Below are 23,323 nucleotides of genomic sequence, written 5' to 3'. Positions count from 1 at the left end.
CCCCACTCAGCTCTTCCCATGCGGAGGAGGCAGCAGGTAGGACAAATGGATCAGCTGGCACTTGCAGGTCGGCCAAGCCCCAGATGCGCCCCAAATACCCCCTGCTCTCCCCCACATAGGGACACAGAGCCTTCCTCACCTGGGGCAGGCCAGTGAACTGCAGCTCACTTCCCAGCCTCCTCCCTCCTCCCTGCCAGGGCTGCCTGACACAGCGCTGCTCTCACTCACCAGTGCACAGCTCCTGCACCTTCTCCTTCCTCCGCTTCTTCACTTGCTGCCCGATGAGCCCTAGGCAAACACCTCCGCTCACCCCTCATACTCCCCAGCAAGCCCCCAGCAGCACAGCTCCCATCTGGCCTTGCCAGCTTGGCCACGCAGCCTGCTCCCCTTGGGCAAGGCTGGCCCCAGCCCCGTCCCCACGGTGCAGGACCCAGGGACGGTGGGAGGGACTGAAGACCCTCCTGTGTGCCCGTCTGGGTGGGCAGGCATGGCCCTGGGCTTGTGGCTCACCAATGAACCTCACAGCTGCCTCCCGCAAGGATGCGTCCGGGTTCTCCAGGTAAGGCAGGCTCTGGCGCAGGTGTTGCTCCGCTCTGCTCCTGTCCCTCAGCAGCTGCAGACAGCACAAGGACAGGGGGTTGGCACCGAGCCTCCCCAGAAGGCCAGGCCTGTCCCTCCTCCCAGCTCCGGCCTCCTCTTCCTTCCTGTCCACGCCTCCCAGCTAGAAGCTGGCTGGTAGCCAGGTTCAGAGGGAGCAGAGGGCAGAGCGGGGCCTGCGGGTGCTGAGATCCCCGCCATGCTTCTGCCAAGGCCCAGCCAGGCCAGGGGCCCCTTCAGCACCCCAGCGGGCACTTAGAGTAGAGGGCTCTGGGCTGCAGCAGTGCGTGAGGGGCACAGCTGTGCACCCTGCCCACTGGCCATGGCGGCAGGCCTCATCCCGCCGCGGCCCCGGGGGCTTTGGCCACGTCCTTACCACGCACTCCCCGATCTTCCATGTCTCTGCTCTTCTGGCCAGCTGCTTGAGCTCCTCCCACTTGAGGAACTGTGCAGCGCTCACCAGGGCTTCCTGAGAGGCCTGCAGAGCAACAGAGACCAGGAGATGCCAGCGCAGCCACGGCAGGACACCCTGGGTCCCCCTCGTCTTGGCAAGGCTCCCAGCCTTTCCCAGCCCCAAATGGCACGACGCAGCGTGCCACTAGGTCTGGCCCTCCCTGAAGGCAGAGGCAGCTCTGCCTTGTCCTTCGGCACACAGGAAGCTGCACCTCATGCTGCCATGCGTTCCAAGGCACACTTGGCAGCAGCCCTTGCCTTGCTGCTCACCTCCACCCACGGCATGTCAGCATTGCTTCCCCAAAACACTGCTCCCTACCTGGGCCACTCTCTGCACCTTGTCACTCATGTGGAGGAAGAGCGGCACCAGGCTCCTCTGTGCATGCTGCTTCAGGTTCCGTTTGTTCTTCCCCACCACAATCTCCAGCAGGTCTTTGAAGAGGAGCATGGAGAGCTCTCGCACTCTGCTGTCTTCCTGCAGGCAGGGAGGAGAGGAGGGGAGGCCTCAGCAACGACTCCAGGAACGGGGCCCGACAAGAGCGTTTGCCGTGGCAAGGCCTCGTCCTCTCCGGGCACAACTGTCCCCCAGCCCGGCCAGAGGTCGGAGCTGAGGACAAGCCTCTGCTGAGGCAGCCTGGACAATGAGGGTTGTCGGCAGCAGCACGACAAGCCTCCCTGGGCTCTGTCTCCCTCTCCCTCTGGAGGGAGCTTCTTGGATTTCCCGAGGCCTCCATCAGGGCCCCCGCACACAACAAGAGGACAGAAAGGGACAGCCCCGCGGCACGGCCTCTCCCTCGCTCTCTAGCCTGCTCCTACCTCTCTGCTCATCGCTGCCCCAGGCCACGGCAAGCGCCGCACGCAGTCAAGCATGAGACGCAGCAGCCGAGAGCAGACAGGGGGCTGGTTTGCTCTACTCCCACAGCCCTGGACACCAAGGCCAGCACAGGGCATGGGCTGAGAACCACAGGGCAAAAGGTTTCCTGACATACAGCAGGGCCTGTGCGGGGACGTGCCAACAGGCACGTATGCAGAGGGGCACACAGCACCCAGACCACGCATACGGACCCCCGGACACACCAGCAGAGCCCCGGCTCTCCCATCAGCCTTACGTCATCAAAGCGAGGCAGAAGCTTCTCGGCCAGCTGCAGAACAATCGGGTTGGAGCCCTTCTGTTCCAGGTAGCTGAGGATGTTTCTCAGCAGCATCAGGCTTCCCACACGCACTTCCCTGCAAGCATCCTGCAGCCACTCCATGCTGTCTGGGAGCAGGCTCTGCATTCTCCTTTTCTGTGGGAAACACACAACTTTCTTTGTGGGAAGCAAGGCCAGACCCCCCCCCGCCCCCCGCCCCGCCCAAAAGTGCTCTGCCTGCTCTTTTCCCATTAGGGCTCAGTGGCCAGGGCCAGGGCTCTGCACACACGCAGGCCTTGGGCACAGAGGCTGCAGTGCAGGGCACAGATCTCCAAGGGGGCCCTCAGCATGCACTGGCCTCTGTAGGGAGCAAAGCTGCTGCCTCAAGGCCCAGGAGCAGCTGGCTGCCTTAGCCCGGCCCTGTGCTCCAGCTCATTGTCCCTCTCCCAGATCTTCCCGCTGGGCACTGGTGCCTTTCTCCTTGTGCAGCACGGCCAAGGGCCTGGCATGACACTCGGGGCAGATGAATGGGGCAGCGGAGACTTGGGAGCAGCTACCACACCTCCGGATTGCCAGCCAAGTCCAAGCCACTCTCTGACCCAGTGTCTCCTGTCAAGCCCCAGGCTGCCAGCATGGCTTCACCCGCCTGCCCCCCTCCTCACCATCTTGGGTCTATTCAACAGGGCCACGAGGCCTCTGAACGCCAGTCTGCGCATCTCCAGGCTCTCACTCTGCGCATAACCCTGGACGAGTGGCAGGACCTCCTCATCCATGTCGGCAAGGTCAGGGCATTCCAGCAGCTGAAATGGACACAGCACTGAAAGACTGGCACAGCCGGCAGCACTGCCCGCAGCGTGCAGCTCTCCATCCCACCCACCATCCAGGGCAAGGGCACCAGGCCCTCACAAAACTCAGCCCAAACACAGCAGGCATTGTGCAGACACCCCTGGGCCCTGCTCACAGCCCCACGCCTCACGGCACACTGCACACACTGCTCGCCTCCTCCTCCCGTCCCCTGAACCCTCCGCAGCCTCTTGTTCTCATCCCTTGGAGGAGCAATTGAACACAGAGAGCTGCCACAAAGCAGGCACGAAATACAAGTGCTTACGAGTGGTCGCCCAGCAGAAACGAGCCAAGGCCGGGGCTACTACCAGGAGCGTATGCATTGCCCCAGCTCCATTCACCAGCATCACCCCACACGCATGTGCACAAGCGAGCACAGCATTTAGAGGCCCCTCCAGAGAGGCACTGCTTGCCATGAGGCCCACCTCGACAAAGAAAGCCATGACGGGCAGCTGATGAAACTGGTCCTCCCTCCTCAGCAGCCTTGCCAGCTGGCGGAAGATCCAGCGACGCAGGTGACTGGCAGCCCCCCTCATTGCTCTGTCAGAGGCAAGAAGGCAGTGTTGGGCCTCAGCCGAGCAGGCAAACCTCCTCTGGCATCGCTCTGCTTGGCACGCAGCTCCTGCAGCCAGCGGCATTTGCTCATGGAGCACTGCTCTTGCCCTACCACACCTTGCCATTAGAAAGTCAGCGTCAGGCATCATTACGTTCCTCTTGGTGGGAGACCGGAGAAACAGCCTTCCTGCCCAGGCGGCATGGCCTGCCCACACATCCCCTCTCCTGCCCGCTTTGGATTCCTGTGCCCCTGGGCCCTCCCCAGGTTCTCCTGCGCGCGACCCTCTCCCACAGCTCCTAACACCACCTGCTCCCCCAGCAGCTCTCCAAGCTGGGCAGCATGGCAGCTCCCAGGGCCCTTCTGCTGGGCGAGCCCTTGCCACAAGGGCTGAGGCTGCAGCCTCTTTCTTGGAGAAGTGGCGTTCCCCCTCCCCCACCAAGAAGCACATGGGGAGGCACACCCCACAGCCAGGGAAGAGGTGCTGGGCCAGAGCAGGCCGGAAAGGGCTCTACCTGGCCAGCACCACCACTCCCTTCTGCGAGGTGTCCGCATGCAGAAATAGGTCCCAGCCGCCCTTCCTCTCAACAGCCACGGCTACGGTCTCATAGTGGGCGCAGCGCAGCAGACTTTTCATGGCCTGCACGGCGCACCTGCATGCAGAGCAAAGCCCAGGTCACACTGGCAGCCCGGCCCTGCCTCCAGGTGCAGCGCAGAGACAGGGCGAGCGGGATCGAGCACCTGACGTGGCTGGTGGGACGGGACTCATCCCGTTGGCATTCCCTCAAGAAGATATTTGCTTCCTGGTGGCTGAACTCTGCTGTGAAGACCATCTGCAAGAGCAGCGCCAGGAAGAGCTGGGGGAAAAACGCCTTCACCGCCTCTGGGCAGACGGGCTCCCGGATGATCTCACACAGTGCCCTCGTTGCCTGCAGAAAACACTCAGTCACACCTCTCACTCCCGAGCAGTCCCCGGCATGCTTCCACAGCCCTCCAGGTGGGAGGCTCGAGCACAGCCTTGGAGCATGGGAAATGCAGCTGGAGGCCTCAGCCTGGCTGCCTGACCAGGGCCAGCGCCCGCAGGCTCTTGGGCCTCAGCTCCTGGTTGTACACAGTGAGCCTTCCTGCCTCAGCATGACCATCACCTCGGCAGGCTTCGTGTAGCGTGCACGCTCGGCCAGGCTCCCTGTCCCAGGCCGTGCTGCCTGCCCAGGTTTTGCAGGAGCCCTACTCCTGCCCCTCACCTTGCCCCCAACCCGACCCTGGCTTTCCAGCCTGCTGAGCGAGGTCGGCGGATGCAGGGACAGCGTCGGATGGAGATTTCCTGGGCATGGCCAGCCTGGCTGTTGGTGTGCAGAGAGGCCAGGCAGCACTTGGCAGCCCTGTGCGCTGGCACAGTCGGAGGCCTGGCGCTGGCCATGTTGTAGCCATGGGCCCAGGAGAGGTCCCTGCTTGGGGGCACACGGGCAGCGGAGAGGGGGAGGGGGCCCAGGGAGGCAGGCACCAGCCTGGGGGCACGGGAGGCCTCGTCCCCTAACTCACGGCCAGCGGAAGGATGCAGTTGTTGTCCCTGTCGGAGCTGGACTGCTTGCGCAGTGGCCGCTCCTCCAGCAAGCTCAGCAGCTCCCGCAGCATGTCCGGCGCAAGCATCGGCTTATCCATCAGCACCTTCCACATGCTCACGGCAGTGCTGCAGGCCCAGAGCGCCTTGTCAGTGGCACTTCCTTGGCCACAGCACCGTAGCCTGGGCCAGCCCTGGAGGTCCCCAGCTGTGTGCCAGCCCTGCCCCTGCCCACCCCCTCCTCCCTGGCAGCCTCAAGAGGGTCCTGCCCAGGCAGGCAGCACATGACCAAGCTGAAGCCCCTTGCGCGGCAGGGAGCGTGCAGAGCCGCTGCGCTCTGCGGCTCAAGGCAGGGACACTTGCTCAGCTCTGGCTCCTCAAGGCCTGCTTGAGGCACCAGGGCTGGGAAACGGTGGGCGAGACACAGGGCCCTGCCCCTCAGCCGTGTGCTGGCCATCTGCTTGCCTCTGGCCCTCTTTGGGCCCTTCTCCCCATGGCCAAGGAGCCACTGGAGCCTGTCCAGGCTGACGGGCCCCATACCTGTTGCACAGTGGCGAGCAGTACAGCAGGCTCACGGTCACCTCGCTGGGCTCCAAGCAGGCCAGCTGGCAAAGGGTCTTGTTTAGGGTGACCCGGGCCGACAGCTCCCTCACATACTTGACGTTCCTGTAGAGGCACCTTATGATGCGTGGCACCTGGAAGACACAAGGCGGACGGTGAGGCTGCTCCCAGAGAGCAGCCAATACCCCAGCTCCCACTCACTTCTCCTTCCCTCTCCACCACTCCCACCGCTCCTTGCTGCCTTCCAAGGGGCTCCGCTGCCCACGAACACTGGCTCTCGGTGGGGAAACAGCGCCCCAGAGGGTCGAGCCCCACGCACGCCAGCCCCAGGCTCCTTACATCTTCCAGCACAGAGAAAGCGTCCAGCAGGAACATGGTCAGCATGTGGGAAGCCACCTCCGTATTGTAGGTGCTGCAGTTCCTCATGCCCTCGATGGCTGTGACAATGACGTCTGTCCTTTCGGAAGGCTGCAGGTTTTTCACAAACAGCTGGGGCAGAAAGGACGTGAGAGAAGAAATGTCACGCTGCGGGCCGCACTACTGCTGCTTAGCTAAGCAGTGGATGTGGCTCTGGAGAGAGGTGCGGGGCAGTGCTGGCACCGTGGCCCAGGAGAGCCAGGAGCACACGCTGTGCTGGGTAGCAGCAGCATGGGGCATGTGGCCAGAGGGCCACCAGGGCAAGGCAGGATGCTCGGGAGCAGGCTCACAGTGCACTGGCTCTGCAGGCAACCCTAGCTTGCCGGTGGCCAGCAGGCTGCAGCTGCTGCTGGGACTCTTGGAGCCAAGCCTCTGGCTAGTCCCCCCGCTCAGGGACAGCGGGAGACACAGCAGTGAGAGCAGGGCTGCTACCAGGCAGCAACCAGTACTCTAGGTGCCACTCAGAGCTGCTTCCTTCTCCACCACCACCTCTGCCTCAACCCCAAGGCCCCCTCAGCCCCACTCGTTAGGCATCCCTTTGCTCATCCACGTCTCCTCAGGACCCCATGGCCAACAGTCCCAGCAAGGGAAGTGCTCCTCACCCTCATGATCACGCTCATGTTGCTCGTCCACGAAAGGCAGAGCTCATTGTCGGCTTCCCTCTCCTTCTGGGGCTCCACATACTCTGGATCATCCTGCAGCATCGCCCGGCCTGAACAGCAGCAGAAAGACACAGCGGTCAGCAGGAGTCATGCAGAGCTGCAGCTGGCAGACTCATGGCATCAGAGAGAAACCAGCCTGGCAGAGACAAAGGGCATGCCAGGAATGGATGGGGAGCAGGATTCCCAGGGAGGGTCGGGGCCTATTCCAGGGCAGAGAAGGGCAACTGCTTCAAAGGGTACCAAAAGCCTCACGGGCTTTCCGGTGCGAAGCCCGACACAAGCCGTAGCCTCTGAGCAGGGGCTGCTGAGCGTTTTCCAGGCCAGTGGTATCCAGGACAGGTACTAAGAGCCCACTCCCCTGCTCCTACATCAGCCGCGCCTCCTGCTCCTTTGCCTCACTGAGCAGAGGGGCCGAGGCAGTGCGATGCCTTCCCCGGCCTTGCCAGCGTGGCCGCGCGCAGAAGCACACAGCCCAGCACAGCTTCTCTTACGTTTTCGCTGCACGACGAATCTGAAGAGGCAATGAAGAGCATCCAAGGCCCCACCCTTGGTCTCCGCGTCCTCGTAAGCACAGCAAAGGATGAGACAGCCCACCAGCTGTCCCAGCATCGGCACGGGGATCTTCCCATAGCAGGCAGGGCTCTCATCCACTCCTCCAAAGGGGTGCCACACCTGGGCAAGGCGGGTGGGACAGGTAGAAGGGCTGACGGGAGGCAGTCGCCACCAAAGCCCTGAAGCCAAGACTCTGCCCAGGCATGGATCCCAGCGGAGCCAAAGCTCTCGAGGGCCCTGCAGGCCTTGCCTCCCAAAGCAGCAGCCCAGCAAAGGCAGCACTGCCAGGCTGCGGCTCACATCATGCTCCGCGCGCACTGCTCCCCTGCACAGGGCTGGGGGCACAGCTGGCTCCTGCGACAAAGGGACTGCAGAGAAAAGCCCATGGAGAGAGGGCCAAAGAGCTTTGCTTCAGGGCAGAGCCTTGCTCAGTGCCTTAACCTGTGCCCACGCTTCCCTCCGAGGGACCCCCTGAGCTGCACTGTGCTCTGGGCTGCTGCAAAGGGCCAAAGCGGGGGCTGCACGGTGCTTGGCTCCTTACCTCCAGCGAGGAATAGTTGGCCAGCAACTTGCTCAGCCTCCCAATCCTCCCCACGGCCCTCTCACGCACAGCTGCTCTCTCCGTCTTGGTGAAGGGCAGCAGCATCTGCAAGGAGAAAGGCTACTGCTCTGCCCGGGGAGCTGACGCCCACTCCAGCAGAAGCAGCTCTGCTAAGCGCCTGCCTGCAGTCCTACAGTGCACCAAGGCTTCCTCGGAGCTAGAGCCAAGCCTGGAATGGCCTTCCTGCCCCTACAGGCCCCAGCCTGCAAGGCCCACCTTGCCCTCAGGCAGCCAGCCACACCCAAGCCCCCTCCCAGCCTCTGCTCCTGGCCATGCACATGGCCCCGGGTGCCCTCTTCAGGAAGGCAGGCCTTTCAGGCCACACCTTCCCTAGGGGTCTGCAGTGGGCAGCCTGGCCTCCGGCCTCCTGGCATGGCAGAAGAACCAAGCTTCCGGGCTCGGCTCCCCTTGCAGCACGGGCAGCTCCCAGTGGGTCTCTGCCCCATTCCGATCTGGCAAGGAAAGCACAAGGCACGCGGAGGCAGGGGGGCAGCAGCACCAGCTGCCATCAGTGCAGTGCCTAGAGAAGAAGGGTGACGACATTCCTCCCACTGCTTTGGTGCAAGGAGAGCTTTGGGGGCAGAGGTGGCCCAGGAGTGCTCATGGGGGCAAGGTGTTCCCAAGAGCCTGGAGGATGTTTGGGGTGGGAAGGGACTTGGGCTGTAGCCAGGGGACACTGGGCTCACAGAAGAGCCCAGTGGGGAACCTCCGCTCACCCAAGCGAGAAACGCCCCCTGCCTGCAGCGTGCTGCCTGTACATGGCACTCGGGGGGGGAATGTCCACTCGAGGGTGTCACTTCCCTCTGGGCTGAGGAACAGGCCCAATGCAGCCCACTCTTTGCAAATGCCACACCTGCAAGATCTTCTGCAGCTCCAGGAGGCTGGAAGTGGCCGACTTGAGCACCAGCACCTCCAACATGTTGTCCATGGCATCGAGGGTCTGCAAGGAGGACAGGGGGTTGTGGCATTCCTTCCCCACTGCCTCTGACCCACAGCAGACTCAGTTGAACCCCTGCTGCCCAGCGAGGACACCCGCTGCCCTGCACGGGCCAACGAGAGGCCTCAGGGCAGGAGACCTGCTGTGCACGGACCAGCCCCTGGGCACTGCCCATGGCCCAGCCCACGGGAAGGGCATGAAGGCAGGAGGGTGGGAAAACAAAGCTGAGATCCTGCCCAGCCTTGGAGCTGACAGTCACCTCTCAGCACAGCGGAGCCAGGGGCAAGCCCAGAGGGGCTGGCGGGCTCCCTGTAGCTCACCCAGCACCTACCTTGGAGTAGAGGGACATGTCCACGGTCTCCATGTCTTCTCTTGGAGGAAGCAAGAAGACACTCTTGAAGCAGGCATGGAGAAGGCTGCTCTTTTTGCCCTCCAGAACCGGCTCCACTGCACTGCAAAGAGAGAGCGAGAGAGAGAGAGAGATGCCTGTTGGACACTGGTGCTGGGAGCAGTGCCTGGATGCCCTGGGGAGGTGGCTGTGGGCCGCTGGGGCAGGAGTCCCCCGGCTGCTGCAGAGAGCACGTGAGGGAGCCCTGCAGGGAGGCACCTCCTCCCTCCATGAACTGGCCCAGGGCCAGAGGAGAGCCCAGGCAGCTAGGCCTCCCCCCTTCTCTACCACCTGCCTCCCCTTCTGCACTACAAGCCAAGGGGCCCTGGGGAGCTGCAGCAGGCAACCCTCTGCCCTCCCATCTGCCCTACTGACAAGCCTGGGCCAGGGGAGAGCAGAAGCGCAGCAGACAGCACCGCCAGCCTCCTCCCACCATGGTGCACACCTCCCAGCCAGGGACGGTGCCATCAGGCACATGCTGTGCACAGGTCCTGGCCAAACCAGGGGCTCTGCTAGCTACCTCATTGCCGTGATAGCAAGCATGGCTTGCTGGCGCACTGCTGTGCCCAGGCGCTCCAAGGGCTCCTCTTCCAGCAGCACCTGCACAGCACAACCGGCAGTCAGCGCGGCAACTGCCATCACCCAGCACCAGCAGACCCAGGGCCCAGCTGGCCTTGCCCCTGTCCTCACACCTGCTGCCTCTCCCCTCACCTCGATATGCTCGGCCAGCTCGTGTCGGCAGCAGAACACCTCCAGGCCCCAGGACAAGGTCTTGGCGCTGCTGCCTCCACAGAGGGTGCCGATGGACGCTAGAAACTTCAGCTTCTGCGCCTCTTGCTGACAGACGGGGAAGAGAGACAGAGTGAGCGCGAGAGGAGACAGGAAAGGCCAGCAGGACCAGAGCAGCCAGGGGGCTGCAGTGCTGGGCGGGACCCCGGACGGCAGCAGCTCTGCACAGCCAGCACCTCCCCAGCAGCCTGCCAGCAGACATGGGCGGACCCGCAGGGAGACCCAGGCACAGCCCCCATGGAAACGGCTGCACTTACCTGTTCTCGGCCACCCACAAAGGCCTGGATGAAGTCCAAGGCTTCCTCATCCTCTCTGGACAGCTCGGACCAGCTGCTGATGGAAAACCTTGCACCTGAGAAAGGAAGAGAGCCGGGAGCACTGCAGAGATGGAGGGCAGGCAGCAGAGAGCCACGCAGTGAGCTCTGCCCGCCGGCCAGCCATGGGCCTGCTCCCGGGCACGCAGTCTCCCCCAGGCTGCTCAAGGCTGCACGGTGCCCAGCACATGGGCTGCCCTGCTGCAGCCAGCCAGCCAGGGCAAACCTCAACTGCACCAGGCTGGGGAACGTGCTGCCAGACGGGCAGCATCCCTCCTCCTGCCACGGAGCTGCCGCTCGCTGCCCGTCCCAGGCAGCAGGAGCTGCGTCCATCTGTGCTCTCCCTCCTGGGCGCATGCTGCGCTGGGGCCAGCTCCCAAGCCCCGAGCGGGCCCTGGCATCCGGGCACCGCTGTGCCACCACCCCGGGCACCCCGACACCACGTGCTGGGGAGATGGGAGCCCGGCGCAGAGCAGGGTGCGCTCCCCGGCCCTCACCCCAGCCCGGCCCAGCCCCACGGGGGCTCACTCACCTCTCCGCCATGCCTGGGACTCGAACCCCTCCAAGGGCCTCGAGGCAGAGCTGCTCTCCTCGGCAACCCTGTCCTGCTCCTGGGATGCCCGGCGCGGGCAGCCGTACTCCTGCTCCCAGGCCACCCGCGGGCGGCTGGGGGGTCTCTCCGCCATCCTGCGGCACGGAGCAGAGGCAGGAGGGGGACACTTGTTTAATGCAGAGCTGGGGAGGGTCCCCACGGGGGTGGGGGCAGCGCAGTCAAAGGTCCCCGCGCCCGTCCCGGCCCTGGAGCCAGCTCTCCTGCGCCTCAGCCCCTGCCGCAAGGTCCTGCCCCCGCCACGGCCGAGGGCCCCCGCAGCCCCGTGGCACTGCCGAGCCCGGCCCCGTCGCTCTCACCCGCAGCAGGAGCTGGCAAGGCCTCGGCAAGCGCCTCGACTCCGCGGGGCTGCCGGGGCGGCAGGGAAAGACGCGGCTGCGCTCGGGGGCTCCTCCTCGAGCTCCACGCGCTCCTGCCCTCTCCCGTCGCCGTCCGCCCGGACACTGCCCGCACCTGACAGCGCCGCCGGTGTCACAACGGGGGGGGTCACAATGGCCCCGCCGGGGGCGGCTCTGAGGTCACCTCTGCTGCGCGAGCTGCTCCAGCAGCAGCAGCCGGTGCCGCCAGGGGCTCCAGGGCCGCAGCGCGGCCGCCCCGGGCAGGAGGGAGCTGGGGCAGGGCAGGGCGAGGCAGCTCGAGGGGCCGCGTGCGGCTCCGCATGGCCAGCTCCCTCCTCTTTCATCCCCGGCTGCCCACGCCTGGCCGCACTCACCTGCTCACCACTAACCACCAGCACCACCTCAAAACCTGACCCCACCGTACCTCTTGCCCCAATCCCCTCCTCTCATCCCTCACCCCAAACTCTAACCCTCCAGCCACAACCCAGACCTCCAACCCCTTTCCCTAACTCTTGCTCCAGCCCTCACCGGCATCTCCAACCCTCAGCCCTAGACAACAAATGCTAGCCGTCACCCCAGCCCTCACCCCTGCCATAGCCCACTCCCCCACAAAGCTAGCCAACGCTCACAGCAAGCACCAGAAACCCGCAGCACAACCACCAAACCTCGCCCCACGCCTCACCCAACCCCTCACCCCATGCAGCCAGCTCTCGTCCCCAGCCCTGCCCTCAACACCAGCCCCCAAGCACCAACCCCAGGGAGATGCCCGAACCCCCACTGCCAGCCCCAACCCCTTCTCCCGCCCGGCACCTGGCCCCTTCTCTGCACGGCACAGGTTATTGGCCTTGCCAGTTCTGCTGGCCCCCGGGGCCGTGGCCGGGCTCCCAAGTGGGCGGAAAACCACACGGACGTCGGGCAAAGAGCTGGTGAGCAGCCTGGACTGCTTCAGGCTGGAGCACGTTATACGGTGTAGAAATTATGCCCTCCACTCCTGCAAGTAGGAGGATGTTGGCCCGTTCAGCTGGCACGGTTGGAGCTGGAAAAGGATGCCTGCCCGTTGTCTAAAAGAAATTGTTGTAAAACCTAAAACCTTTTCCCTGTGTTTTACAAAAGCAAAACAGCTAACCTCGTGTGAACTCAAGGAGCAATTTCTCTGGGAGGACTGTATGAAAACTGAGGGGTTTTTTTTGTTTGTTTTGAGGAGAAAAGCACTCTTTCTTTTCCAAACCCTTGAGTTGGTGTTCTTTGACCTTCATACGTGAGTCGATTTCAGCCTAGAAGGCTCTTTTCCCACCGGTAGGTGTTGATGTTGACAGAGGCACCGCTGTGCTTTCTAGTGTGGCATGCTAGCACCTATTCCAAGAAGTGGAACTCTCTCTGCTTATTGCGTTGTGGCCAAGCAATACATCCGCACAATGGAAGAAGGTTGAGGGCAGAAGCCTGGCTGTGACTGACCACAGGTGTTGCCAAGAAAGCTGGATGAATCTCAGCACAAAGGGCGCCACAGGCTGGCCTTTGTTTTAAGGCATGCCCTGGACTCCTGCAAGCACCTGAAGGCTGGAAATCCATCCTTCCAGGAGCAGAAACGATGAGCAGTAGAGGGAATGTGCTGCGCAGGTGAGCTGCAGCTGGTGCAGCAAGCATTGCTGGTTTGAAGCGGTGGCTTGCTCCTTTGCCCTTTCCTAGAGAAATGCAATCTGATAATGGATGACATCTGTAAGAACAAAGAACTGCAAAGGTGGAGTTCTTCCCGTGGAGTCCAGTGGACTTTCCACCTACCGTGTCGAGCTCAATGCAATGGGGGAGGAGAAAGATGCAATGGATGAGAGAAAGGACAGCAATGCAAGAGTGACTCTTCTCTCTTAGAATACTTCTAAGTGGGGATTGGATTTGTGGGAAGTCTGAAGTTGGCTACGTAAGTGACACCCTCCCACCATGGGAAGTGTCAGAGAAGGACATTGTATCTGATTTAGCTTCAGCTTAGTCTCAGGGCCTAAAGTAGATGAAGCCTGCGGGCCTCAAGGCCGAACTGTGAATGAACTTGAGAAACATTGCTGGCAATGTAGCTGCAAAACCATTTATGACCAGCTACTAAGGCTACAAAAGGGGCTAATGAGGATGTAAAATAGGATGCAGGAGACAAGATGGGATGCACGTGGGTTGGGGTTGACCTTGGAGGAGATAAGGGCCTGGGCTGTAGGCCAGGAGCTGTCCGAAGGAGAGAGAGAGCAGTCAGAAGGGGAGAGAGCAGTGACTCAGAAAAGAAGACTGGAGGAGACTGTCACTGGCAGGTGGGGAAATAAGACTGCAAAGGGTCTGATTAGCCCAGAATGTCTTTGTTCAGGGTCCCTGCGTGGAGGCAGCCAGCTCGAGCTGTTACTTCCTGTACTGTCATTTATTCTTGTAATTCATGTCAAAGAAATAATTAATTCTGCTCCTATATGTGCATGAGACTCTGCTCCTCGGAAACCTAGGGTGGGGCCATGTCTACAAGAGGAAGTCCCCTAGATGAGGGGTTTGTGTCAGTAGCTGCACAAATTCCTTTGAAAACACTGTCAAGGTCCTGGAGAATCACCGATCACAGGACGGCTGAGGTTGGAATGGACCTCTGGAGATCATCTAGTCCAACCCCCCTGCTCAAGCAGGGTCCTCCAGAGCACATTGCCCAGGACCCCACCCAGATGGCTTTTGAGTATCTCCAGGGAAGGAGACTGCACAGCCCCTCTGGGCAACCTGTGCCAGTGCTCCGTCACCCTCCCAGCCCAGAAGTTTTTCCTCCTGTGCACATGGAACTGCCTGTGGTTCAGTTTGTGCCCGTTGCCTCTTGTCCTGTCACTGGGCTCTACTGAGATCCCCTCTCAGTCTTGTCTTCTCCAGGCTCTACAGGCCGAGCTCTCGCAGCCTTTCTTCACAGGAGACATGCTGCAGTCCCCTCATCATCTTTGTAGCCCTCCGCCGGACTCTCTCCAGTAGGGCCATGTCTCTCTTGTACCCTCTTTCCAGCAGGTCAACCCCCAGCCTGTCCTGGGCCATGGAGTTCTTCCTCCCTAGGTGCAGGACCCTGCACTTGCCTTTGTTGAACTTGAGAAGGTTCCTCTCTGCCCATGAGGTTGTGATTAAACAAGGTTGTGGCTCTTTTTCTGGATGGTGGACGGGTGGGATGGCAGTAGGATGAGGAGTCATGAGGGGAGGAAGGGGAATTCCATTGACTTCTGCACCTGGGTTAGGTTCTTGGGAGGGTTATTATTGTGGGAAGTGAGGACATATGCAGCGTGAGTGCCCAAGCTGTGCACGAATTCAGCCACAGTCAGGGGTGAATCCTCCTTCGGGAGAAAATCAAGATGTAGGCCGAACTGATGAATGACTAGTTGAGGAGGAATATCCTTGTGCTTGTATTCGATGTGTATGTATGTTTTTGGATGCAATCCCTTTGGCTAGTCAGGGCTGCATAACCAGGAAAGTTGCTGGAAAGCAAGTAACCTTTCTAGTGGCTACAGGGGCTACTTTATCTCTCAAGCCATGGAGCTCAATGACAGTCCTTCCGAGATGGGTGTGTTATAAAGGTCCGCAGGCATTCACCACTAAGGCAGAGTCAGACTCTTATACGATCGTTTGTTTCAGCTGGAGCTGGGTGCCTCCAAAGAGGGACCCAGAACAAAGACATTCTGGGCTAATTATACTCCTTCCAGTCTTATTTCGCCGCCTGCCAGTGACAGTCTCTTCCAGTCTTCTTTCCTGAGTTGCTGGTCTCTTTCCTTGTAAATGGATTGTGTCTACATCCCAGGACGGTTGCTGTGTTCCTGCTTCAAAGTGCCTTATCTTATCCGGAGGCTAACCGTGACCTCTGTCCATTGTGTTCTGTATGTTGGAGGGCTGATTCTGGCTGCTTCTGCAGTTGTTGCGTCAGCAGCAGCCCACAGGTTCGGTAAAAGCTTCGGCCTGCAGGCTTCAGGGCATTATTTTAAATAAAATAATTACTTATTTAAATGATTTTACAGCATAGAAACAGCTCGAAGTGGGTGCCTCTGGAGAAGGACACCGGACAAAGAAATTCTGGGGTAATTAGACCCCTTACAGTTTTATTTTCCCACCGGCCAGTGAAGGCCTCCTCCAATCTTCTTTACTGAGTCAGTGGTCTCTCCCCTTCTGATTGGTGTCTCTCTCCTTCTGACAGCTCCTGGCCTACAGCCCAGGCTGGATGCCATGTCCTTGTTTCTCCCAGGCCCTTATCTCCTCCAAGGTCAAGCCCAACCCACGTGCATCCCATCTTGTCTCCTGCAGTCTACTTTGTAGCCTCATGAGCTAGTTTTGTATCTTTGTCAGCTAGTTTTAACTGGTTTGGCAGTTACAGCACTGGCAAGGTCACATCCTTCGCAAAGTTTCTGGAGTTCAAGGACAGTTCAGCCTTGAGGCCTGCAGGCTTCATCTACTTTAGGCACTGATGCTAAGCAAGAGTGAGACTTATGCGAAGCGGAAGCTAAATCGGCTACAATTTCCTTCTCCAACAGTCCTCCCTTGGTTTCTATGAGCACACCTGCTGGATACATATATTGGGGTAGAGTATTTGTGCACATCATAGAGGAGAATGTGAGGCACTTTTTCTCCCTTTTTTTTTTTTTTGTGAAGTTTACCTTAGACTAAATAATCTAATGAAAAGGCGCCCAGGTGTTGCTGGGTTGTTAAGAAAGCCTTACTGCACGGATTTGGTTTGGAGACTCAAGAACTGAGATGCAGCTGTGCTTTTGCAGCCGGGCACTAATTCGTGAAGCACAAAGTATAGGCATTCCTCTTTTTCGATTGTAATCCCGTTCCCAATAGTGCATCATGACAAACAAGAAGTTACGTTACCATTTTTAGTTATTGAAGGCAGAACACTGAAGGAGATAAGCCCGCCTTAACTAGGATAATCCTTCTGTTAAGCAAACATGAAGATGGTACTGCTCTTTTGGAAGTTTGTCTGCAGCTCTTGAAAAAGCAGGTATCTCCCTAAGAGACAGCATCTCGAAGATGTACACAATATGCTAAACATTTCTCTCTCCTCAGAGTTTCTGGATTCCCCTGTCTCTAGTCACTGTGAATACTGTCCACCCTCCCAAGCTGATCCGCTTGCCTGGGGGCTCCTTACTCCTGGGGGCCTTCTTGGACAAAGGAGACATTCTCTCTGCATACGTCCTACATTGCCACAGAAATAACATTCCGGTCCCTCACTGTCTGCCCGTCTTCTCCTGTCCCCTTCTCGTCCTTGCCCTTGGCATTGCCCTAGCCTTCCTCGGCCTCCTCTGTCTCTTCCTCTACCCCTTCCTCTAATTTGCAAGTTCCGTGCTGAAGCTGCTGCTAAGAGATTAGCCTCTTCTTGGTTTTCCTTTTTCCGTTCCTTTGCTTGCTTCCCTTGCTGTTTCTCCTCTCGCCCGTCATAGACCAATACTGCCACGCTTAAAATCCTTTGTGAAGTTTCTCCTTGCCACCCTGGCATGTGCTCCTTCAACTCTTTTGGGCTATCCGGAGCGGCCTGATGGACAAAGACACTAATGGCTAGTGCATCATTCCAATTCTGGAAAGTCCTTCCCCCATAGTTCAACAAGGCTTGCCCTAGTCGTCTCCCAAAATCCCTGGCCTCTTTGTCCAAGCTCTGTCTACGCTCCTGCACTCTAGTCCAATCCACTCCTAGTTTGCTACATGCTCTAATAGCTTCTACCAAGTTCCGGAGTCCTGTCTGGCAAGCGACTCTGTCCCCTGCGTTATTGTAATCCCAATTTGGATCGTTTGCTGGCTAACGATTTGTGTTTCCCCCAGTCTGTTGTACAAACTTTGCCTCTTTATTAACTATTTTATCATCTCGCTCGTTTGGTCAGAACAACTCTCTCAAGAGCACTTGGGTATCCCGCCAGTTTGGTCAGAACAACTCTCTCAAGAGTACTTGGGTATCCCGCCAGTTTGGATTATACCCAGTGCATATCTATTAGAAAACAGCTGAGCGCTCCTTTCCGCATCCTCCCTCAACCTGGGCATTTTGCTTGCCCACAATGCTCAGTCACTCGGACTCCAGGGTTGGCTAGTAAATACATGCAGTACCACGTGAGGGGGGTTAGCTCCCCCCCCCCGCCCCCGCTGCACTCGCTTGTAGTGTTGCTGCATTAGGTAAAACATTAGCAACCATAGGATGGAGGCCTGCCACGGGAGGAGGGGAAGTCTGAGTAAGAGGAGGAGAGGGACAGATAGACAGATCTTCAGGAGGCGCCACCGGAGGAGTGTAAGGCGGAGCAGTAGCTCCTGGGGCGTTATTTGGGACACCTATATCTGCTGCAGCAAGAGTAGTTTTACAGAGGGTGCCGTTTGTCCTCCTTGGATCTCGCCGGTCCCACATCCAATTATCCCCACACATACCAATAATCCATTCAGTGAGGCTTTTCATCTTCCAATATAAGCTGTAGCAGAGCTCATTTCTTAGAATCGAAGGATCCTTCCTTGGGTTAACCCCCACATTAATTGTAAGATGGACAATCATCCTGACATAAAGGGACAGCTAACTAGCTAGGGATCGATTTGACTGTAACGGCTTTTTTCTCCTTTTTGTTCCTTTTCCTTTTCTAAATTTGGATGTTTGGAGCCAAGAGGGTGCAATGGTGGTTGGCTACACTGCCATCTGGGGTGCCAAAGTGCTGTGGAAACACTTTGATCCTAGGTTTCCAAGAAGCAGAGCCTCACGCACATCTAGCAGCAAAATTTTATTTCTTGAAATGATGGTGCAGCATAGTAACTGCTGGAGCTGGGTGCCTCCAGGGAGGGACCTTGAACAAAGGAATTCTGGCCTAATTAGACCCTTTACAGTTTTATTTCCCACCTGCCAGGGAAGGTCTCCCCCAATCTTCTTTACTGAGTCTTCTTTACTCTCCTTCTGGTTGGTCTTGGCCTTCAGCCCACACTGGTTGCCATGTCCTTGTTTCCCACAGTCCCTTATCTCCTCCGAGGTCAACCCCAACCCAGGTGCATCCCATCTTGTCCCCTGCAGTCTACTTTTTAGCCCCATGAGCTAGCTGTGTATCTTTATTAGCTGCTTTTAATGGGTTTGGCCGTTACATGCTCAGCAATGATTCTGGAGTTCATGGACGGTTCGGCCTTGAGGCCTGCATGCGCAGGGTAGGCAGTGGCGATAGAAACAGAGCTGCATGTCATACCCCAGCTCTGCCCTTCCACCTGAGATGCAAGCCCTGAAGACAGCAGGGGCCTGCTCTTGCCCTGCGGTGACTGGAGAGGGCAGGGGAGGCCAAAGCTTTTCTCCCCCTTTCCCTTGGCTATTGTGGGCCAGCAGAGCAGTTGACGCTTTGCAGCAAAACCAAAGTGTGTCAGGCCGCTCTACGCTGGCCTGGCATATTGGAACGAGTGGACACCCCGTCCCCCCCAGGACAAGCCAGATTCATGCAGGCAGCAAGTTTTGCCCCTTGCCTTTGGCTCCCTAAAAAAAGAACACTCACTCCGGCTGAGGAAACAGGGCTGTATCTTTGCGGGAAGCCCAACAAAGCCATGAAGCGGTAGCACAACAGGGGCTGTGCTTGAGGAGTCGAGCTGTCCTGGGGCTGCGGGAGATGCCAGCAATGAGCCAGACCTTCCAGCACACTTGCGTGTGTGCGTGGTGTGCAGCACCATGGCATTGGCACAGCTGCGTCAGCTCTGCTCAAACAGAGTCACGTCCTGGCGGGAGGGTGCCAACTCGCCCATGCTCTCGGGAGCCAGGGACACAGTGCTCCGAGGTGGAATCTTGATGTTCTCCTTGGCACCCTCAGGTTCATGATGGTCTGTGACACCAGGCAACGGACTAAAGGTTCCGCATCATTTTCCAGGGGCTGGAGGGCTGCGAGAGAAAGGCACCGAGCTGAGAACAGACTCCCACCTTTGCAGAGATCCCAGGAATCCCCCCCCAGGCAGGGCCAGCCCCACTCAGCTCTTCCCATGCGGAGGAGGCAGCAGGTAGGACAAATGGATCAGCTGGCACTTGCAGGTCGGCCAAGCCCCAGATGCGCCCCAAATACCCCCTGCTCTCCCCCACATAGGGACACAGAGCCTTCCTCACCTGGGGCAGGCCAGTGAACTGCAGCTCACTTCCCAGCCTCCTCCCTCCTCCCTGCCAGGGCTGCCTGACACAGCGCTGCTCTCACTCACCAGTGCACAGCTCCTGCACCTTCTCCTTCCTCCGCTTCTTCACTTGCTGCCCGATGAGCCCTAGGCAAACACCTCCGCTCACCCCTCATACTCCCCAGCAAGCCCCCAGCAGCACAGCTCCCATCTGGCCTTGCCAGCTTGGCCACGCAGCCTGCTCCCCTTGGGCAAGGCTGGCCCCAGCCCCGTCCCCACGGTGCAGGACCCAGGGACGGTGGGAGGGACTGAAGACCCTCCTGTGTGCCCGTCTGGGTGGGCAGGCATGGCCCTGGGCTTGTGGCTCACCAATGAACCTCACAGCTGCCTCCCGCAAGGATGCGTCCGGGTTCTCCAGGTAAGGCAGGCTCTGGCGCAGGTGTTGCTCCGCTCTGCTCCTGTCCCTCAGCAGCTGCAGACAGCACAAGGACAGGGGGTTGGCACCGAGCCTCCCCAGAAGGCCAGGCCTGTCCCTCCTCCCAGCTCCGGCCTCCTCTTCCTTCCTGTCCACGCCTCCCAGCTAGAAGCTGGCTGGTAGCCAGGTTCAGAGGGAGCAGAGGGCAGAGCGGGGCCTGCGGGTGCTGAGATCCCCGCCATGCTTCTGCCAAGGCCCAGCCAGGCCAGGGGCCCCTTCAGCACCCCAGCGGGCACTTAGAGTAGAGGGCTCTGGGCTGCAGCAGTGCGTGAGGGGCACAGCTGTGCACCCTGCCCACTGGCCATGGCGGCAGGCCTCATCCCGCCGTGGCCCCGGGGGCTTTGGCCACGTCCTTACCACGCACTCCCCGATCTTCCATGTCTCCGCTCTTCTGGCCAGCTGCTTGAGCTCCTCCCACTTGAGGAACTGTGCAGCGCTCACCAGGGCTTCCTGAGAGGCCTGCAGAGCAACAGAGACCAGGAGATGCCACCGCAGCCACGGCAGGACACCCTGGGTCCCCCTCGTCTTGGCAAGGCTCCCAGCCTTTCCCAGCCCCAAATGGCACGACGCAGCGTGCCACTAGGTCTGGCCCTCCCTGAAGGCAGAGGCAGCTCTGCCTTGTCCTTCGGCACACAGGAAGCTGCACCTCATGCTGCCATGCGTTCCAAGGCACACTTGGCAGCAGCCCTTGCCTTGCTGCTCACCTCCACCCACGGCATGTCAGCATTGCTTCCCCAAAACACTGCTCCCTACCTGGGCCACTCTCTGCACCTTGTCACTCATGTGGAGGAAGAGCGGCACCAGGCTCCTCTGTGCATGCTGCTTCAGGTTCCGTTTGTTCTTCCCCACCACAATCTCCAGCAGGTCTTTGAAGAGGAGCATGGAGAGCTCTCGCACTCTGCTGTCTTCCTGCAGGCAGGGAGGAGAGGAGGGGAGGCCTCAGCAACGACTCCAGGAACGGGGCCCGACAAGAGCGTTTGCCGTGGCAAGGCCTCGTCCTCTCCGGGCACAACTGTCCCCCAGCCCGGCCAGAGGTCGGAGCTGAGGACAAGCCTCTGCTGAGGCAGCCTGGACAATGAGGGTTGTCGGCAGCAGCACGACAAGCCTCCCTGGGCTCTGTCTCCCTCTCCCTCTGGAGGGAGCTTCTTGGATTTCCCGAGGCCTCCATCAGGGCCCCCGCACACAACAAGAGGACAGAAAGGGACAGCCCCGCGGCACAGCCTCTCCCTCGCTCTCTAGCCTGCTCCTACCTCTCTGCTCATCGCTGCCCCAGGCCACGGCAAGCGCCGCACGCAGTCAAGCATGAGACGCAGCAGCCGAGAGCAGACAGGGGGCTGGTTTGCTCTACTCCCACAGCCCTGGACACCAAGGCCAGCACAGGGCATGGGCTGAGAACCACAGGGCAAAAGGTTTCCTGACATACAGCAGGGCCTGTGTGGGGACGTGCCAACAGGCACGTATGCAGAGGGGCACACAGCACCCAGACCACGCATACGGACCCCCGGACACACCAGCAGAGCCCCGGCTCTCCCATCAGCCTTACGTCATCAAAGCGAGGCAGAAGCTTCTCGGCCAGCTGCAGAACAATCGGGTTGGAGCCCTTCTGTTCCAGGTAGCTGAGGATGTTTCTCAGCAGCATCAGGCTTCCCACACGCACTTCCCTGCAAGCATCCTGCAGCCACTCCATGCTGTCTGGGAGCAGGCTCTGCATTCTCCTTTTCTGTGGGAAACACACAACTTTCTTTGTGGGAAGCAAGGCCAGACCCCCCCCCGCCCCCCGCCGCCCAAAAGTGCTCTGCCTGCTCTTTTCCCATCAGGGCTCAGTGGCCAGGGCCAGGGCTCTGCACACACGCAGGCCTTGGGCACAGAGGCTGCAGTGCAGGGCACAGATCTCCAAGGGGGCCCTCAGCATGCACTGGCCTCTGTAGGGAGCAAAGCTGCTGCCTCAAGGCCCAGGAGCAGCTGGCTGCCTTAGCCCGGCCCTGTGCTCCAGCTCATTGTCCCTCTCCCAGATCTTCCCGCTGGGCACTGGTGCCTTTCTCCTTGTGCAGCACGGCCAAGGGCCTGGCATGACACTCGGGGCAGATGAATGGGGCAGCGGAGACTTGGGAGCAGCTACCACACCTCCGGATTGCCAGCCAAGTCCAAGCCACTCTCTGACCCAGTGTCTCCTGTCAAGCCCCAGGCTGCCAGCATGGCTTCACCCGCCTGCCCCCCTCCTCACCATCTTGGGTCTATTCAACAGGGCCACGAGGCCTCTGAACGCCAGTCTGCGCATCTCCAGGCTCTCACTCTGCGCATAACCCTGGACGAGTGGCAGGACCTCCTCATCCATGTCGGCAAGGTCAGGGCATTCCAGCAGCTGAAATGGACACAGCACTGAAAGACTGGCACAGCCGGCAGCACTGCCCGCAGCGTGCAGCTCTCCATCCCACCCACCATCCAGGGCAAGGGCACCAGGCCCTCACAAAACTCAGGCCAAACACAGCAGGCATTGTGCAGACACCCCTGGGCCCTGCTCACAGCCCCACGCCTCACGGCACACTGCACACACTGCTCGCCTCCTCCTCCCGTCCCCTGAACCCTCCACAGCCTCTTGTTCTCATCCCTTGGAGGAGCAATTGAACACAGAGAGCTGCCACAAAGCAGGCACGAAATACAAGTGCTTACGAGTGGTCGCCCAGCAGAAACGAGCCAAGGCCGGGGCTACTACCAGGAGCGTATGCATTGCCCCAGCTCCATTCACCAGCATCACCCCACACGCATGTGCACAAGCGAGCACAGCATTTAGAGGCCCCTCCAGAGAGGCACTGCTTGCCATGAGGCCCACCTCGACAAAGAAAGCCATGACGGGCAGCTGATGAAACTGGTCCTCCCTCCTCAGCAGCCTTGCCAGCTGGCGGAAGATCCAGCGACGCAGGTGACTGGCAGCCCCCCTCATTGCTCTGTCAGAGGCAAGAAGGCAGTGTTGGGCCTCAGCCGAGCAGGCAAACCTCCTCTGGCATCGCTCTGCTTGGCACGCAGCTCCTGCAGCCAGCGGCATTTGCTCATGGAGCACTGCTCTTGCCCTACCACACCTTGCCATTAGAAAGTCAGCGTCAGGCATCATTACGTTCCTTTTGGTGGGAGACCGGAGAAACAGCCTTCCTGCCCAGGCGGCATGGCCTGCCCACACATCCCCTCTCCTGCCCGCTTTGGATTCCTGTGCCCCTGGGCCCTCCCCAGGTTCTCCTGCGCACGACCCTCTCCCACAGCTCCTAACACCACCTGCTCCCCCAGCAGCTCTCCAAGCTGCGCAGCATGGCAGCTCCCAGGGCCCTTCTGCTGGGCGAGCCCTTGCCACAAGGGCTGAGGCTGCAGCCTCTTTCTTGGAGAAGTGGCGTTCCCCCTCCCCCACCAAGAAGCACATGGGGAGGCACACCCCACAGCCAGGGAAGAGGTGCTGGGCCAGAGCAGGCCGGAAAGGGCTCTA

General features: G+C 60.0%; 1 protein-coding gene across 1 annotated transcript in view; it reads right to left on the bottom strand.

The window, feature by feature from the left end:
- The window catches only part of LOC138061242 (maestro heat-like repeat-containing protein family member 7), a 170,034-nt gene that overhangs the window by 1,215 nt on the left and 145,496 nt on the right, over window positions 1–23,323 (bottom strand). Inside the window, exons 4-22 of the mRNA XM_068910241.1 lie at window positions 10,302–10,396; window positions 9,967–10,092; window positions 9,776–9,855; window positions 9,199–9,319; window positions 8,784–8,870; window positions 7,871–7,975; window positions 7,269–7,449; window positions 6,718–6,827; window positions 6,038–6,187; window positions 5,678–5,832; window positions 5,119–5,266; window positions 4,318–4,505; window positions 4,092–4,229; window positions 3,449–3,563; window positions 2,843–2,980; window positions 2,160–2,336; window positions 1,370–1,525; window positions 974–1,075; window positions 511–613 (exon numbers count right to left, since the gene is read on the bottom strand). Of these exons, the coding sequence (XP_068766342.1) occupies window positions 511–613; window positions 974–1,075; window positions 1,370–1,525; window positions 2,160–2,336; window positions 2,843–2,980; window positions 3,449–3,563; window positions 4,092–4,229; window positions 4,318–4,505; window positions 5,119–5,266; window positions 5,678–5,832; window positions 6,038–6,187; window positions 6,718–6,827; window positions 7,269–7,449; window positions 7,871–7,975; window positions 8,784–8,870; window positions 9,199–9,319; window positions 9,776–9,855; window positions 9,967–10,092; window positions 10,302–10,396 (2,475 nt within the window). The remainder of the gene's footprint in view (window positions 1–510; window positions 614–973; window positions 1,076–1,369; window positions 1,526–2,159; window positions 2,337–2,842; window positions 2,981–3,448; window positions 3,564–4,091; window positions 4,230–4,317; window positions 4,506–5,118; window positions 5,267–5,677; window positions 5,833–6,037; window positions 6,188–6,717; window positions 6,828–7,268; window positions 7,450–7,870; window positions 7,976–8,783; window positions 8,871–9,198; window positions 9,320–9,775; window positions 9,856–9,966; window positions 10,093–10,301; window positions 10,397–23,323) is intronic.

The sequence above is a fragment of the Struthio camelus genome, chromosome 16 (assembly GCF_040807025.1).
Source record: "Struthio camelus isolate bStrCam1 chromosome 16, bStrCam1.hap1, whole genome shotgun sequence".
NCBI classification, from domain to species: domain Eukaryota; kingdom Metazoa; phylum Chordata; class Aves; order Struthioniformes; family Struthionidae; genus Struthio; species Struthio camelus.
This window is presented reverse-complemented; position numbering and strand designations above follow the sequence as displayed.